At 54.6% G+C, this 15506-nt stretch overlaps 5 protein-coding genes across 5 annotated transcripts; 2 read left to right on the top strand and 3 right to left on the bottom strand.

Moving 5' to 3' along the window:
• Positions 1-147: 147 nt before the first annotated feature.
• F5Z01DRAFT_36549 (uncharacterized protein) lies at positions 148-4853 on the bottom strand. Its single transcript, XM_046259318.1, has 4 exons — positions 4438-4853; positions 3301-4389; positions 1954-3245; positions 148-1901 (listed from the first exon to the last, which is right to left on the bottom strand). The coding sequence occupies exons 1-4, from the start codon at positions 4733-4735 to the stop codon at positions 195-197; spliced, it is 4386 nt and encodes a 1461-aa protein (XP_046119100.1). The 5' UTR covers positions 4736-4853; the 3' UTR covers positions 148-194.
• Positions 4854-5596: 743 nt separating this feature from the next.
• On the top strand, positions 5597-7274 carry F5Z01DRAFT_685469 (uncharacterized protein; the record flags this gene model as incomplete). The annotated part of the gene is made up of 2 exons (XM_046265965.1): positions 5597-5630; positions 5817-7274. The coding sequence occupies 2 exons, from the start codon at positions 5597-5599 to the stop codon at positions 7103-7105; spliced, it is 1323 nt and encodes a 440-aa protein (XP_046119101.1). The 3' UTR covers positions 7106-7274.
• A 169-nt stretch (positions 7275-7443) lies between these two features.
• On the bottom strand, positions 7444-9656 carry F5Z01DRAFT_680810 (uncharacterized protein; the record flags this gene model as incomplete). The annotated part of the gene is made up of 3 exons (XM_046265631.1): positions 7444-7796; positions 7827-9162; positions 9222-9656. 3 exons carry the CDS (start codon positions 9654-9656, stop codon positions 7444-7446), a joined length of 2124 nt encoding a protein of 707 aa, XP_046119102.1.
• Positions 9657-9950: 294 nt separating this feature from the next.
• F5Z01DRAFT_652313 (uncharacterized protein) lies at positions 9951-11709 on the top strand. The gene is made up of 5 exons (XM_046263277.1): positions 9951-10070; positions 10190-10509; positions 10581-10717; positions 10787-11266; positions 11324-11709. The coding sequence occupies exons 2-5, from the start codon at positions 10434-10436 to the stop codon at positions 11537-11539; spliced, it is 909 nt and encodes a 302-aa protein (XP_046119103.1). The 5' UTR covers positions 9951-10070; positions 10190-10433; the 3' UTR covers positions 11540-11709.
• Positions 11710-12294: 585 nt separating this feature from the next.
• F5Z01DRAFT_635470 (kinase domain-containing protein) lies at positions 12295-15087 on the bottom strand (the record flags this gene model as incomplete). Its single annotated transcript, XM_046262150.1, has 3 exons — positions 12295-13097; positions 13155-14301; positions 14353-15087. The coding sequence occupies 3 exons, from the start codon at positions 15085-15087 to the stop codon at positions 12295-12297; spliced, it is 2685 nt and encodes an 894-aa protein (XP_046119104.1).
• Positions 15088-15506: the final 419 nt, after the last annotated feature.

The following is a 15506-nucleotide window of genomic DNA, read 5'->3' on the forward strand; positions in this document are numbered from 1 at the left end:
ACAATGGATAGAATTGTGTTCATCAAAAGTCCATTCATTACGTAGCCGACGAGTCGCAATAATTCAAAACGCCTATCCAACGCCAAGCTATGTTTCCTGAGATCGGCTGATACCACAGCCTCGTCGTCCGCCGTGCCCTGACAACAACCCTTCAACGCCAACTACATATGTACCTTGGTTCATGACACCCTGGATTAGACGGCAACCAACTTGCTGAAGCCAAGTTTGGAGAACAGCGTATCCATCTGGACCCATTGTCGACCGCACTTGTCTAGGTACTTGTCCACTGCACCCTTCACCGTGCCAAATCTTACACGGTTATGCTCTGCCAGCGCCATGATCTTGTCAGCATCCTCAGTCGCATTGGTCTTCGCGCGATCAACGTCCCAAAGACTGGCAAAGTAGACGAGCTGGTTGTAAATAGCCTTCTCCGTGTACTCGTAGCGCATACGACCCAAGCAGCCGCTCGCGAGACCATTAGGGCCAAGACAACGTGTGCCGTATACGCTCATCTGACGGGTGCGGTTACCGCACTGAGAATCGTTGCAGGCAAGCCACCCTTCGTAGTATCGGGTAGTGTGAGACCGGATAGCGTGCTCGACCTGCGCAACGATCGATAGTGTAGGAATTGTGGTGCCGCATCCAGTACAGAGTATGCCGCTGGCAGAGACGCGGCTCATGGAGCCCAGAAGACCTTCGAATTCTGAGGATGTCTTGCACTTGCGGCAGCGTAGAGAGAGGCGGGCGCAGTCGGCGAAGCGCACATCATCAGGGATCTGTGACTCCAGAGGGTGGATCTCAAGGTCGTCAGCGGAGCTGTTTTGCTGAGTCTGGAGCGAGCTATATTTGCGTATATCCAGACCAAGCTGTTCAGCAAGTTGTGAAGTCGACGTGCCAAGGATATTGGCACAAAGACGCTCCACAGGCGGGAATATCTGCTTGCCGATGTACCATTCTACATCAGGCAGCAAGGATGTGTCTGATTTGAGGTCGGCAGGAGCGTAGGCTCGCTTTGGTGCAGGCTCGGAACCTTTGCTGTCGCCAGTGATGATGTAGGATATCACGTCGCCCTTGCGTACGGTCTTGCCTCGCGCTATGTCACGCAGCGCGACTTGCACTTGGGGCATGGTGTCGCCGTTGGGATACGCTTCAGGGGACTTGCCGAGTTGTGTGTAAATGATGTACTTGGCTGTCGGAACCTGCTGCTCCCGCATCTTCGTCGCAATCTCGCGGAGATACTCGTGGATGTGAGCCACTGTGGTTTCGGTCTCGTTGCCCGACAGAATCTCGTCGAGGAGATATTTCGAGATTTCTTTGGACAGAGCGCAGTATTCACGACGACGCATGTCCAAGCCCTTGACCTCCATCTTCTCAATGAACTTGCCATCCTTTTCGACCAAGTTGATGGCAGCATACTTTTTCTTGGCTTGAAGCAGAATTCTCCGGAAGACATTGTCAATGTCGATCTCGAGAAGCCTGTACTGATCGTTGACAGCCTTCTTGAACTCATGGCCGACCTTGAAAGCATCGCCAATTGAGTCGACATTGGCATTGATCATGACGGAATCAGTGTCACCATAAATGACTTGCAACGACTTGCTCTCAGCCAATTCTTTGGTGCTGAGGAGAATCTCTCGGCCTTTCGATGTGGTCAATTCAGCCAGGGGCCGAGCGTAAAACCGCGACTTGGGATAGCCGAGGCAGCCATACATAGAGTTGGCGGTAAGCTTCAAAGCAAGTTGCTTGATGTCCCAAGTAGCGAGCTCTTCGGGGGACGCCTTTTTGTCTTTCATCAAACTCTTGACTGCACGGCGACGTTGCACCAATGTGGCAATGAGCCGAGGGAAGATGCCTTGATCCTGGTCAACAGGGACCGCTGGCACGGAGTCCTCGGTGTCTTTCTAAGAAAAGGGTCAGTTCACGAGCCGTGTGAAGGACAGCGCTCAGACTTACCACGGAGAATCTGTCAACGGTTGTAAAACAGATGTTGTACTCTTGGATGATGGAAGGGTACAGAGAATTGAAGTCCATGACCAGGACAAACTTGTCATAGAGCCCCTTTGTAGGCTCGAAAACAAGTCCACCTTTGTACTTGTCCTTCTTCTTGCCTTCTGCTGACGCCTCCTCGTTGTTTTCATTGTCCGCCTGCAAGCGGCTCTTGAAGGATTGCTTGTCGGGGCAAATATACTTGCCACGGTGAAACTCGTGCAGCAAAATGTATTCGTTTCGCTCCGCCCGCGTACCTGTCAGAGTGCGTGCCCAGGAGTTACCAGCCAGGTTGGTCAAGACTTTGGTCAAAGGTAGAAGCTGGGTGCCCACGGCTAAAGCCGCGATGTAGTGGGTGTCTGCTTCTAAATGAGTGACATAGTCCATGAGGCCCTGTTTGTCTTTCGCCCAGCTGTTGAGTGCAACCTCACTATCGACATCACGCCGACGGTTGTCTCCGGAGAGATACAGGCTGCACATCTCCGTCAAGCTCCAGGTCTGGCACTTATTCATGACTGATTTGCCCATGTCATTGGCCAGGTCACATAGCAGGCGGCCTGACATGATCTGGCGTTCCGCAAACACATTGCCGCCGACCTTGGTGATCGAATGAGGCCACTGGTTTCGTCGGAGCCTGCCCACTCTTGACCACTGGTGGATCTTCTTTTCGTGCAGACGGTTCAGGAGCACGCTGTAGTCCACGCCCTCAAGTTGGTGCCCAAGGATGAAGTCGGGATCGGTGAGATCCATTTGCGCCAGGAAGTAACTGAGTATCTCGGGCTCGGATTTCTTGAGGATGAGGGGGGCGCGGTTCCTTTTCTTCACAAGTTGATCGAATCCTATGGGGAATGCCTGTCCATGTGGGCGCATGACGGTGAACGTCCGGCATGGTAGCTTCTCAGCGGGAGTTGTGTCACTCAAGGACACCTTGTCGTAGACTCTCGCACTGATGGCCAGAATCTCTTGCTTGTTGTCTTTGTGGTTGAAGACGGTCCTCAAGGCCACACTCATGAGTGTCAGAGGAGGCGCATCCAGGTTGTCCGACTCGCTCATCACTGACACCATGTCAGGGTGCTCAGCGAGAACCTCAAGCTTACAATGGGAAGCATTTTTGATGGCCCCGAAATCGGCATCCTGAATCTTCAGCCAGCAAGGACCCATGATGTTTTTCCAGAGAACGAATTGCTCGAAGAGGTTGGTGTTAGTGCCGAAAACACGCGAGAACGTTTCGCCTTGGGTGTTGCTATCCAGCTGAGGCTCTGTTCAGGGAGTCAGTAAGCTGTCTTGTATCTTGGGCCTGGCAAGGAAACATACTTGTGTAAGGGTATAGCAGCTTCAGGTACTTTGCCTCTTTTGGCACGTCCGGCAGTTCAAAGGCGTACTTGCGTGTGCACTCCTTGATCTTGTACATGCCGACATTCATCTTGGTCATCATCTCATCAACCTCGGTGTAAACATCCATCATTTCAATGTCCTCGCCAGCGTCCTCGCCAGCGAGGCGTTGGGGTCGTGGTAAGAAGAACAGCTTCCTCAGAATATTGTCAACCTTGACGAAGCAGCTGACATAGCTGTTCGTCTTTTTGTTTAAAACCTTGCCGTACAAGCAGAGGCTGCCATTGATCTCGGTGTAGTCTGTCCAGAAGAAGTTGATGCTTCCATCATCTTCTACCGCATCCTGGTGGTCAACCTTGCCAACAGTTCTCGCTTCGGGCTGAGAACTGTCGACCACATTGAGTCTGTCGTTGAGCTTGTTCCATTCTGACGAATCAACAGCTGTCTCGGGCCCCTTGATTGGGGATGATGTGATCGGAGAAGGGAGCTGCGGCTCCTCCTTGATGATTTTCTTGATGACTCGAGAGCCGGCGAGATTCACGCTCGCTGTGGCGATGCCTCCCAATTGAGCTACTTCCATCATGTCATCGTCCTCATCTTCGTCGGCTTTTGGCTCCTTCTTAATGTGCGCCATTCGTTCGGCAACTTTAGCTGCCGGAGAAGACGGGGCAGGGTCGCTCATCGGTACATCCAGTGTGCTTTGAGGCTCGTCGTCGAAAGCATGGGGCATGTGACCCTCATCGTCGTCGTTGTCGAAACGAACCGCTGGCATGGGAGGGGATGACGGCAAAAGACCCGCTGTGGACTTCCTCTTCTTGGACGCAGGTTCGGGTGCCGGTGACAGTGCCCTCGCCTTACGACGCTCGCCCGACCTTTCGTGTTTGGGTAGCCTGGGTGCTAGTGCTGGTATGTTTGTGTCAACCTCGCCGAGGAGGCCTGCCATGAAATCATCGTCGTCTTGTGTCTTGATAATCTTGGGCTTCGCTTGTGGCTTGTTCTTGGTGAAATATTCGCTGATATCGCGGTCGTTGGCGTCCCGCTTTGCTTGTTCCTCCTCGCGAGCCCGTTTGGCTATATCATGTCAGTCTTGTTCCTCTAGGAAGTCAAAATTCGTCTCACCAGCCTTGCTCGGGCGTCCTTTCCTGTGGACATCCTCTGCTTCACTATCCGAGTCGTACCGTTGATCTTCACGGTCCCAGTCTTCGCGGCCATCATCAGCATAGCCCTCGCCATTATCGTCGACAACAAAATCGTCCTCGTTCAAACGTTCTCGAACGAGCTTCTTGTAACCAGCCTCATCAACTTCGTCAAACACATCATCGACATCGTCCACCTGATAGGTCTCGAACGCTTTCTTGCCTGCCTTTCGCAGGGCGGCCAGCTCGGCCAACTTGGCACGGTGGTTTGGCCTAGGCATGATGAAAATTGTGTGGCAATTTCTCAGGTCATGGATGGCCCGTTGATCGATGGTCAGAACAAGCAGAGCAGCGGGTGCAAGCGAAGCGAGTCGCTGCGTATTAATTGTGATGATAGTGTTTGAGCAGAGAACCCATTAATTAGCGACGCGGAAGGTGAGCAGGAAGCGCGACCAGGTTTCGCGTCGACGCGTCGCGTCTATCTCCCCACCCCTGCACCTGTTAAAGTGCCCTACGTAGACGAGTACGTACCAGAGGAAGTACCTCATGCAACCCCTGGAGGTACCAGTCGAGCAGGGGTCTCTGTGGACCCACTAGAGCTGTGCATAAAGATGTATCTCAAGTGCACTCGCGATTAGTGCATGCCTTGCATCGGAGTTGCACACAGTACAGCAACACGCTGATCAACACGTTGGCTATCACCAAACTCATTCGTCTTAGCAACCTTGAGAGGTGCACGATCAACGTCGCGACAGCCATTAACATTTCTCTCAATCGGACGGAGAGACTTTGTATTTTCGCAATTTATTGAGAAGTCAAGTCGCCTTCTTCGGCGCAATGTTGTGAATCGCAGCCACCTTCCTTGATCGGGAGCAAGGGGATCCATCTTGCTCCTCCTGCGCTTTCTACCTGGTCGGGGTTGACTCTTGAGCATCAGGCAGGTGCAGGCCACCACATTGCCGAGGAGTATGAGGAGATCTCGACTAAACAATGGAATCAACACTCTTCCATACCCCGACAAAGCAGAGCTTCCATTCGCTCATTCATCGTAACATTATAGCTACGACACACTGCGCCGTCCGCCGTGTAGCGCTACATCCCCGGCACTCACTTACACCAACATCTTCATCTGCATCTGCATAATGTTCTTCCACTCAATGTTGTCTCGCCCGCCTGGTAAAGACAGAACGCACACCCTCGCCTAGCGCGCGAGGCCTGCGTCGGCCCCGTCAACGCCCGTCAAAGGCGTAAAGTTCTCAGACGACTGTAGAGTCAGCCCTCGGAAGGGCGATTTTGTAGTGCACCGTGGTGAGTAACCCATGATGTGCTAGCCGAGCTTTCTACTAACCTTTGATCCATCAGTAACACCGGCTGCTGCTGTCCGGAGACGAGGTAGCCTGAGCGAAATCTTCCGAACTGTGAAAACAAGATTGCAACGGGATCGTTCCTCTACGGAGTCCAGCCACGGGACATTCGATTCGCTCTTCAGCGATTCCCTTGACGATTCCAGCAGTACTACGGAAGAAACTTCTCCGTTTCGAAATGGATTCTCACCGTTCCCTACTGCGCCTGCTCTGAGGCTGTTGCCCGCCATCCCAGGCCAAACTCCGGATGACACTTTGTGCAGTGCTTTGGAGAAAGCTGGTTTTGGCAAATTCGACATCGAAGAGCCTGATAACAAACCGGCCGCTCAGACTTTGGGCGTGGTATCGAAGCCACCTCCGCGGGCAAGTCTGTTCAAGCTTCGCTGGGATCGTAGGTCCAAGTCTCGCGGGTCCGAGTTCTCACTCGCAGATCCGAAATCTTCCCAGAGAGCAGGACATGTCGAGGCCAGACCTAATTCACTCTCGTCCAAAGACAGTGTAGACCTCGATCGCTTCAGTCTCCAGCCGTTTGGTCTTCAGCGGGATGATAGCCAAGCGTCTCGCGTCCCGGCTTCTTTCGTTGACAAGGTACTCGAGGAATCCATTCCGATGCGTTCGCCACACGTCAGCAAATTGAAAGCAGCTGGGCGTCGCAGGACAATCGAGAGATCCCCTAACGAGACCCGTCAGCAACACAAGCTTTCAGAGTTTGCCACCCAGGAACATGACATTCAGACGCACGCGTGTCATCCTTCCGACGCTTCTTCTGGGCCATCGCTTGCCGAGACTGATGACGATTGCAGTTCTCAAGTTTCGCTGAGTGAACAGGAAGATACGCCTTCTGCAGATGACTATACCTTGTCTGTGCCAGGATCCACGCGAGTTTGCGGAGATGTTCACCCCAGGCCCTTGAGCACAGTCTCAGAGGTTTCGTCTTGCGAAGCTACAATTGACTCGCTGGAATGTTGTGAAGCCGAGGGTCAGTCTGATAAGATGCCATCCTCAGGGCTGCAGACAACAAGTGCTGGCCCAGCCCTTCTCAAGGATGATTCTGAAGAGGCTAGCTACAGGAACATCATGCGTGTCATCGCTGCTCCGGCCTCGACCGCTGGCCGAGCGAGCATCGTAGCTGGTCCGCATAGCATAGGAGAGCAGATCTCGACGTTCAGACGCGGCGATCGGGGAACTGGCTCGGAAGACCAAAGTGATACCTCCAGCTACGGTTCACAGGACGCACAGTCACAGAGCACCTCGGTCATGGACGTGTGTGATGGACATTGGCTGTAATCGAGCCCAAGGCGTTGGTGGAAAGGAGTTACCATTGGACATGTGCGATTACCGACAGAGAGACAAAGAAGGTGAAAACAGTCTTTAGTAGTATTGATATCGTAGGCCGATTGCGGGTTGAGAAGGAAATGACACAGTAGGTATACAACGTGTTGTGTCTCGACTACACAATGACTAGAAAAGGTGAGGATGACCCAAGTCCCAATACCAATACGCCGCGGTGCTATGCAATAGGTGTTGTCCAATCCCCACCGACCCTCTCATATTGTTACACATGGCAAGAATATAAGTATGCCTCAAGCCGGGCCTATGCCAAAACGCGCCCTGCACTTAGCAGATCATTCCTCCACCAAACGCCGATCGCGACGCTGCAGGCTGTCCTTCTTCTGATCCATCTGAGCTTCTCGCGAATAGCGTGCTCGTGCTTTAGAGCCCAGCCCACCAGATGACCCCGAACGGCTGTTGCTGTTCCTGTGGTTGAGCTGCTCACGAGGCTTTCTGGGAGCTTGTCCTTCGCGCGAGTTGGTGGTTCGCTCCGGCTTCTCACGCTGCGGGCGCTCCGGCTTCGTAGGGGAAGTGTAGGTGTCCCATACCCATTCTTTGCCCTTGAACATGTGCTCGCCTTCTTCCTGCTGGGGGGCTGGCGAGTTATCATCTGCCTCATCTTCGCGGTCCTTTTGCCTTTGGATCGCTGATGGAAGTTTGGGCTCCTTCTCCTCACGGGTGCTGTAAAAGTCCTTGATCTGACGGTTGATGTGGGCGGCGGTGTGCTTGATCTCCTTGAGATCGGTCTCGGACAGCATCTGCTCATGCAGGACCTTGTCGAAAGCACTGACCATGGCACGCGCTAGGGCAATCACCTCACGCTGGTTGTTGTAGTTGATCCTCTTGCTCACTTCGCTCATGGGCTTCACGAGCTCAAAGTGGTGGTAGTGGGCTTGGCGATATGGTTCCCAGAGCTTGGACAAGGCGAGGGTGATCTGCTCGCCGTAGACGCGCTTGGCGGCATCGAGGTCACCCGCTGCGGCCTGAGCACGGATCTGCTTGTGCGTGACGAGGGCGACGCGGAGATAGAGGCGGAGCGTCATCAGGTCGGGCTCCTTCATGCGTCGAAGCATGGTGTCCAACACGGTCGTGGCATTCTTCACGGCATTTCGGTTCAGACTATCGCGGACGCAGGTCTCCATGGCGATCTTGAAGTGCTTTCCATCGATATACTCGGCGGGCACAATGTCGAGGATAGCAGAAGCGTAGGCACTGGACTTGCTGACCTTGAGCATGCCGAACATACGAAGCCAGTTGTCGCGGTCCGGGAGGACACCATAGTGGCTGACCAGAAGATTCCAGTACTTGATGCCCGAGGTGATTTCGCGCGTCGACGCCAGGGCTGCCATGATGAGCGACATGGTGTTGCGTCCTGGGACGGCATACGTCGTCTTGGGGGAATTGGGCACGGTCAAAGGTGCGCTTCTGGCAATGTCCTTCATGTTCTCGTCTCTCTCCGCGCCGAGTTCCGGGTTCTCGATGAGGTTGGGAATGTTCATAGTCTGCTCGAGCAGCTGAAAGACCCTACGCTTCTCCTCAATGTTGGGCGACATGATCAGTAAGCGGCCCATGGAGCACACGAGCTCCTCGTCTATGATAAGCTTGGCGTCCTTCCACTTCCTGATGATTTCCACCCAGAGCTTCTGAGCACGATCTATAGTGGACTGCTGGTTAGTGATTCTCTGCTCCTCTGTGAGATCCGCCACGCCATCCGTGGCATGGTGGCGCAGGGCGTGCAGAATCGTCGCATATGTGTACGCAGTCGGCGAGCGGGTATTGTTGTTGACTGACTGCGCGATGAGGAAGAGATTGTCCATGTCGCCAGCCTTGGCGCACACGTTGAGGACTGCGTTCAAATGGGTAGAGTTGGGCTCGATGCGCTTGTCGTTCAGGAGCACATTGTAGTGCTTGACTGCTTCGGCGACGGCGTGCTTTGGGTGTTTCGAGTTGGCAAGACCTCGGAAGAGAATGGTATACGTCCTCACGCTGGGGAACTGCGCACGCTTTTTCATCTTTGGGACAGGGTTAGCTCGGGACGTTGGCCATATTAGGGGGGGTGTCATGGACTCACGTCATTGAAGATCTTGAGTGCCTCTTTGACATTCTGATTCTTCAGCTGATAATCAATCAAATGATTCCACGCCACGATAAGCTGCTTCCCCTGGCTTGTGAGCTTGCGGGTCACAGTGATCGCCTCTTCAAAGGCGCCACGGTCAAGCGCCTTTTCGACATAATGGGCGATCGCATACGGGTCATCCGACATGTGCTGCAGCTGATTCTTCACAACGCGGTTGAATTTTGCCTTTGCTTTCGTTTCTGCTGCGGCGGGATCCTCGACTTCCAGGTCCAATGTTCTGGGGGCATCCCCTGGGGCTGAAGCAGGCTCGGACGAGTATTGTCGCTGCGTGAGTGTCGGTAGAGCGCCGGCAGCCGTGCTCCTTGCCGGCAAGGCTGTCACCACAGCTCTCCGCAAGCAGTTTCCGCAGCTCGATATGTTGCGCGACATGGCTGGGTTGGAAAAGACAGTGCTGTCGCCAAAGCGCATGAGGCCGCGGAATTTTGAGGCGACATGGAGTTCGTTCGACGGAAAATCGCAAAGCTTATCTTATCGGACAGTCGCGTGTCTGACGCCCCTAGCGTGTGAAAGGCTTAGTGCGTCACTTGACGCCGAGTGCCTGGTTCCTGAACAACTTACCCTGCACGTGACCCAACAGGAAGCTTCTACTATGTTCAAACTCTAGCCATGTTTGCTGTAGGGCATTGAATAGCTTGCGACATGTACTTTGTCGCTGTACTTATATTTACTGATACTGTGCATTACTTGAAAGAACCAATATCATCGTTTGTAGCAGCAAACCAACACGAGCGTGTCCCGAGGTTTTATAACAGCATCAGTGTTTTGCAATGGGACAATTTAGAGGTACATGATTACAAGACCCCGACAATAGCAAGCCTAGCGGTAATTATACGGCTTCACAGTAGGCAGGAAAAGTTCAAGACGTCTCCAAAGCTAAAGCTAACATTTGGCCTGGCTGATAGGTAAAGTATATTCCCAGACAGGTTAGCGCGGGAGCGACACCGAAATCCCATCCATAAAATAAATCCCCACGTCGAAAGCCGCAGCTGTGTAAAGCCGGCGCGCTCTCTGTCGCGTACTTCGCCCTATCATCATCCTCAGCCTTATAACCATCCGCAACGTGGTGGACGGTTTGTATTCTTCTACCACCACACCTAAGACGATTCCTACTCAAAACGTCCTGAAAACCAAGAGCCATTGCCCATCATGGCACCCACCAAGTCTCAGGCCAAGCCCGAGGCTGCCACCGCTGCCAACGACTTTCAGTCTTTCGTTACAAACGGTACGATCGCCCCGTCCTCCAGTGTCGACTACAAGATTGTCCACCCAGGCTAACATGGCGCTTCTTCCCAGCTCGCGAGCGCAAGCGAAATGAAGACCTCGCGACAAAGATCTTCTCCAGCAAGGCCCGTCGCCAGAGTGCTCCTTCAACTCTCAAGTCCCAGAAGACCCCCGGTGGCTCTCTAGCCAGCCGTGTGGGCGTCAAGAAGGTACTCCCTTGCCCATAATACTGTGCAGCTGTATCCCCCATCCCGAGATCTATGCTGACCATGAAGCAGCAGCCCCGTGCATCACTGGGCTCTCGAGCAGCCCCGACGCCCGCCGGCAACGTCAACGGCGAATGGACCCACGATCTACACAACACCGTCAACAACGCCCGCTCACTCAAGTCCCGCATCACAAATGGCAGCGCCAACTCCAAGGCACCACCCACAGGTCCGCGCGGCAACAAGGCGGCACGACGCGCATCCGCCCTCGACCGCATGGATCTCGACTCGCCCACCGTCCAGTCGCAAGCCAACATCAGAACCGCCCCTCAGGGCATATCGATCCGCGGCCTCGCGGGGCCCTTTGCCGTGATGGGTCAGAACTTTGCCCCGGGCACCACGGCAGCGGACGTCGAGAGCGCCATGACACCGATCGGCGGGCCGATGGAGCAGTGCAGAGTCATCAAGACACAGCCGTTCATGGTGGTGGAGATGGTATTCGCTTCGCGGGAAGGAGGCGAGAGGGTCATTGCGACCTTCAACGATAAGATGGTGAGCTTGCCCCTTCAGGGCTTGAGTCTCGTACTTACTAACACTTTCGTTCATCAGGCCGATGGTCGGAAACTCAAAATGTACCCCAAGACCGGCGGCGGGAAAGCCAGCACGACGGCGGCACTCGCATCAAGAGCCGAGGAGCAGGTCGTCGATGGCTCCCACGGCTTCCCCGACCCTAAACAGACTCAGAGGCTGTACAGCGATAACATTGTCAGCCACTCAGCTGGGAGGGGTCGTGGACGTGGGCAGCGCGGTCGAGGGGGAAGATAGATACTTGATCTGAGCGCTCGCACGCGAAGAGATATTTGGGCTAAAGGGGCGACATACAGGTGCATACTTAGGAGTAGGTAGGTTAAGGTATTCCGGTACCAGGCGTTCGGGGTTCGGCACATGCAGTCAATAATCCAAACAAACCTAGGGTCAACTTTTTATTCACATGACGCCCCCTTTTTTACGTAGCGCCACCACCTTTGACATTGGAAATCGTATATATTCGCTGCCTCATGTCCCTTTACAGCCGTCGGACACAGCGTTGCCGCCATCGACAAAGGAAAACGCCCAGGAGTGGCATCAGCCTATCCTTTGTTATGCAATGCCATGCCATGCCATCCTGATCTTCGTACATACCGATCCCCACGCACGGGCACGTCAAAACGTCAAAAAGAAAAGTATAACATGGGCGGACGAGTCGTCAACCGGAGAGACGAAAACCCCAACCCAATCCGCAGTGCCGGGCTTGTATAAGATGCCCATTGCTATAACTCAGCTGGCAGGGCCGCCGCCCCTGCTGCCTTTCTGAGGAATCTTCAGATGCGCGATAGCCTCCTTTCTCAAGGCCTTCAGAATGGAACTTGAATGCCGTGGGAAGTTGCTGGGTTGTTCCAAAATGGAGCTACAGCTCCGTAGGAGCGCGCCGACTGGACGCACCTCACACTGCGGACCGCTGCGAGTTGGAATCGGAGCATGACCTAGCCCCTTTGACACCCGGTAAGGCTTGGAAGATCTTGTCGCACCAGGGCAGCCTCTCAATGCCATGGATTCTGGTTACCTCCCATGAAACCTTCCTCAAGTGTTCGCTCCTCCAGGTTTCGTATGAAGTCGCGGTTGCTCCGGCTGCCCTGCTGAGTCCTGCTCGTCCTTCGCTGGGCACCCCTTGAAGAGTCCACTGCTTGCGATCCGTCCGCGGACGGTGGATAGTACGCCGGACTCGGTTGCAGGCGAATCGGGTGGCTGGGATCCAAGTGGCTAGCAACACGCTGGATAGCGGCCGGGATACCGCTCTGTTGTTGCTCCATAGTCGAGGCACGCTGTCTGTTGGACCGCATGCCCTGCTGTTGGTACACGTTTGGTTGAGGCATGTTGCCGTATTGACCGCCTTGCATTTGCTGCGGTTGTTGCGGCTGCTGCTGCGGCATGACCATCTGACCGTACTGGTTCTGTTGACCGCTATAGGCAGGAGGCATGTTGCCACCGCCGGGTGAGTACACATTGTTGTTGGCATACACTGGCGCCTGCGGGTGGGCAGACGGAGGGTATTGACCTCCAGCCACGGGGCCGTATGCCCCTTGCGCCGTCGATGCCTGGGCCTGCGCTGCCTGGGCCCTTTGCTTACTCAGAGCCTCAGCCTGCTGCTGTTGCTGGGTACCCGGAGCAGGCGAGCGGTTGAGCGAGCTCGATTTCAAGTTCATGGGTGGCACGAACGGGCCTTGGAACTTTTGCTGTGTGATGAAAGGATGCATCTTGGCTTGTTGGGGCGACCACCGCTCAAGCGGGTTGATCGTAAGCAAGCCCCTGACAAAGTCGATAAAGGCGATGCGGTTGTTCATCTCTGAAGACGGATCTGTTAGCACTGTCTTGATCCGAGTCCTGGTCGCTCTTCACTTACCTCTGTCGATCTCGCTCTGTTTCATGTTCTTCCGGGGCATGGGGTACGTCTTGATGATTTCGGGCAGAGTATTGGCCGTGAAGTAACGCTTGCTAGGCTGTTCTTTCGTGGAGTGTTCTCTCGCGTACTGCTCCATACTCTTGAGTTGGTAGTTTCTCCGACCAAACTCATCCTGCCTCTTTTCGAAGAATTCGCCAGACTGCTTGCCCATTTCAAGCATCCAGTTGGGCGGGTTGCCCATCATCTCGACGATCCGGGAGACCTGATTGTACTCAGACGAGCCGGGGAACAATGGCAATCCTAGGAACAGCTCCACCACGATGCAGCCGAGAGACCACATGTCAATGGCAGATGAGTAAGGTAGGCCGAGGAGCACTTCGGGGGATCGGTAGAAGCGCGATTGAATGTATGTGTACACCGTCTGGCGCTCGTCGCAGGCTGAACCGAAATCGATGATTTTGATAATCGGGCTCTCGAGGTTTTTGAGCAAGATATTCTCTGGCTTCAGATCGCAGTGGATGAGTCGAGCCTTGTTCAGCAGCGCCAGTCCGTTGAGCAATTGTTGCGCAAATACCCGAACAAGCGTGGTGCTCAAGCCACGGAACTGGTTCTGCTTGATGAGCTCGTACAAGTTGACGCTCAGTAGCTCGAAGACCAAGCAGAGATGTTGGCGGTGGATGAAGGTATCCTTCAGTCTCAACAAGTGGTGGTCGTCGTTCTTGTCAAGCTTGGAGTTTAGCAAATCGAGCACCGACACCTCCATCATACTCTGGTTGAAGTACGCCGTGCGGTTCTTGATGACCTTGACAGCCACGACTTCCTGCGTCTTGAGGTTTTGACACTTGACGACTTGGCCGAACGTGCCTTGACCTAGCACATCGAGGATAAGATATCGGTTCCTAGTGCCCACGTTAGTACCACTTCTCGTAATTTTAGTACCAACGTACTTGTGTCCCGCCTCCTCGGAACCGAGGATATCATTCACATATAGGATATAGTCGCTGTCTTCGTTGTCGTAGCCATCATTCTTCGTCCCCTTGCTTGGTTTTGTCAAGACTCGTCGAGGGTTCCGCGATGTTTCGTACTTGAATTCAGGATTGCAGATGCGATAGGTGGCTGGTAGATGGCTGGTCAAGGCTTGCAGAGGCTAGATGATGTTAGCATGGGGATGGCTTCCATTTGGATGCACCACACATACGCTGATGAAACCTCCTTCTGGGTTCGCCCTGCGAAACGGGGGCTGCTGGCTGTTCTTTGGCCGCAAATCGTTAGCGCCTCGGATCTTCCTGAACTCGGGCACCGGTCCTCGCGAAGGAGGCATCGGCGGTGGCGCTTGGCGACGGGGCGACTTGGGGTCGGCGGCATAGGACGCATCCAAGGCAGCTACTGCCGAAGAAGGGTAGCCATCGTGTGTCGACGTATATGGTGAGAGGGGAGGTAGCTGCTGGCTCTGGCGTCCACCATAGTACGGGCTCTGAGTGTACTCCCCTTGCTTCGAAGGAGACTGCCGTTGCTGAGGCGGAGGCTGGCTATACTGCGGCGGTTTTGGCGCGTAGGGAGAGGAGGATGTCAGGGTATCCATGGGCGAGTATCGCTGAGCGGCCGACGAGGAGGAGGGGTGCGACTGGTGATGAGGCCTCATGGGGTACTTCATCCCGGCGTCGTGCATTGCGATATCACCGTTGCCGTCGCGAATCTGCGGAGCTCCCGCCATTGGAGACGTTGCCGGATTGCTACCAGGTGTCGAGGCGCCGACCGAGGGGGTTCCATAATGGTCATATTTGTACCCAGCAGGTGGTGGAGCCGACTGCTGCGGATGCTGGGGCGCGTAGTCGCGGGGCATTTGTTGTTGTTGCTGCTGGTGCGGCATGCCATTGTGTCGCTGGGATGCACCCGGGGAATCAGCATAGGACTGCTGCCACTGGGGATCCATGTTGAGTCGACGGAGGTTGGCAAGGTCGATAGACAGGCTTGGTGAGCTGTAGGCGTCGGTCGTCGACTCGCCCGAGTGGCGGCGGCAGCGTCGTCACTGTCGCAGTGACGAAGCTGGTCTGAAGATGAAGTATTTAGCGCAATCGCATTCGCTCCACCAATCGTCGCAAACGAAGCTGCAAGCAAGCTGGAGCGAGCTTCTGCGCGTAGGAGCCGAACGAAAACGACTCGTGACGGGAATGTTTTTAGCAGCCAGCGACGACAGACGACTGTGCGGCGGCGGTGACAAGCAGGCTGGCAGGCAGGCAGCCGAAGCTCAAGATAGGCAGTACTGCGACGAGGGCAAAGAGCCCAGTGGTCTGACACAGGCAATGCGGTCGAGGGACCAGGTGGCAATGTTGTTGTCGGTCGCTGTGGTCG

Source organism: Emericellopsis atlantica (assembly GCF_019669845.1).
Source record: "Emericellopsis atlantica unplaced genomic scaffold F5Z01scaffold_10, whole genome shotgun sequence".
In the NCBI taxonomy this organism is placed as follows: domain Eukaryota; kingdom Fungi; phylum Ascomycota; class Sordariomycetes; order Hypocreales; family Bionectriaceae; genus Emericellopsis; species Emericellopsis atlantica.

What these genes read in the sequence shown, in the direction of transcription:
- F5Z01DRAFT_36549 (XM_046259318.1), bottom strand. Translation starts at nt 4,735, where the DNA reads ATGCCTAGGCCAAACCACCGTGCCAAGTTGGCCGAGCTGGCCGCCCTG. An exon ending in AGGACGCCCGAGCAAGGCTG is followed by an intron (nt 4,390 to 4,437) that starts GTGAGACGAATT and finishes GACATGATATAG; the next exon opens with CCAAACGGGCTCGCGAGGAG. An exon ending in GCTGCTATACCCTTACACAA is followed by an intron (nt 3,246 to 3,300) that starts GTATGTTTCCTT and finishes CTCCCTGAACAG; the next exon opens with AGCCTCAGCTGGATAGCAAC.
- F5Z01DRAFT_652313 (XM_046263277.1), top strand. Translation starts at nt 10,434, where the DNA reads ATGGCACCCACCAAGTCTCAGGCCAAGCCCGAGGCTGCCACCGCTGCC. An exon ending in TCAGTCTTTCGTTACAAACG is followed by an intron (nt 10,510 to 10,580) that starts GTACGATCGCCC and finishes GCTTCTTCCCAG; the next exon opens with CTCGCGAGCGCAAGCGAAAT. An exon ending in CGACCTTCAACGATAAGATG is followed by an intron (nt 11,267 to 11,323) that starts GTGAGCTTGCCC and finishes TTCGTTCATCAG; the next exon opens with GCCGATGGTCGGAAACTCAA.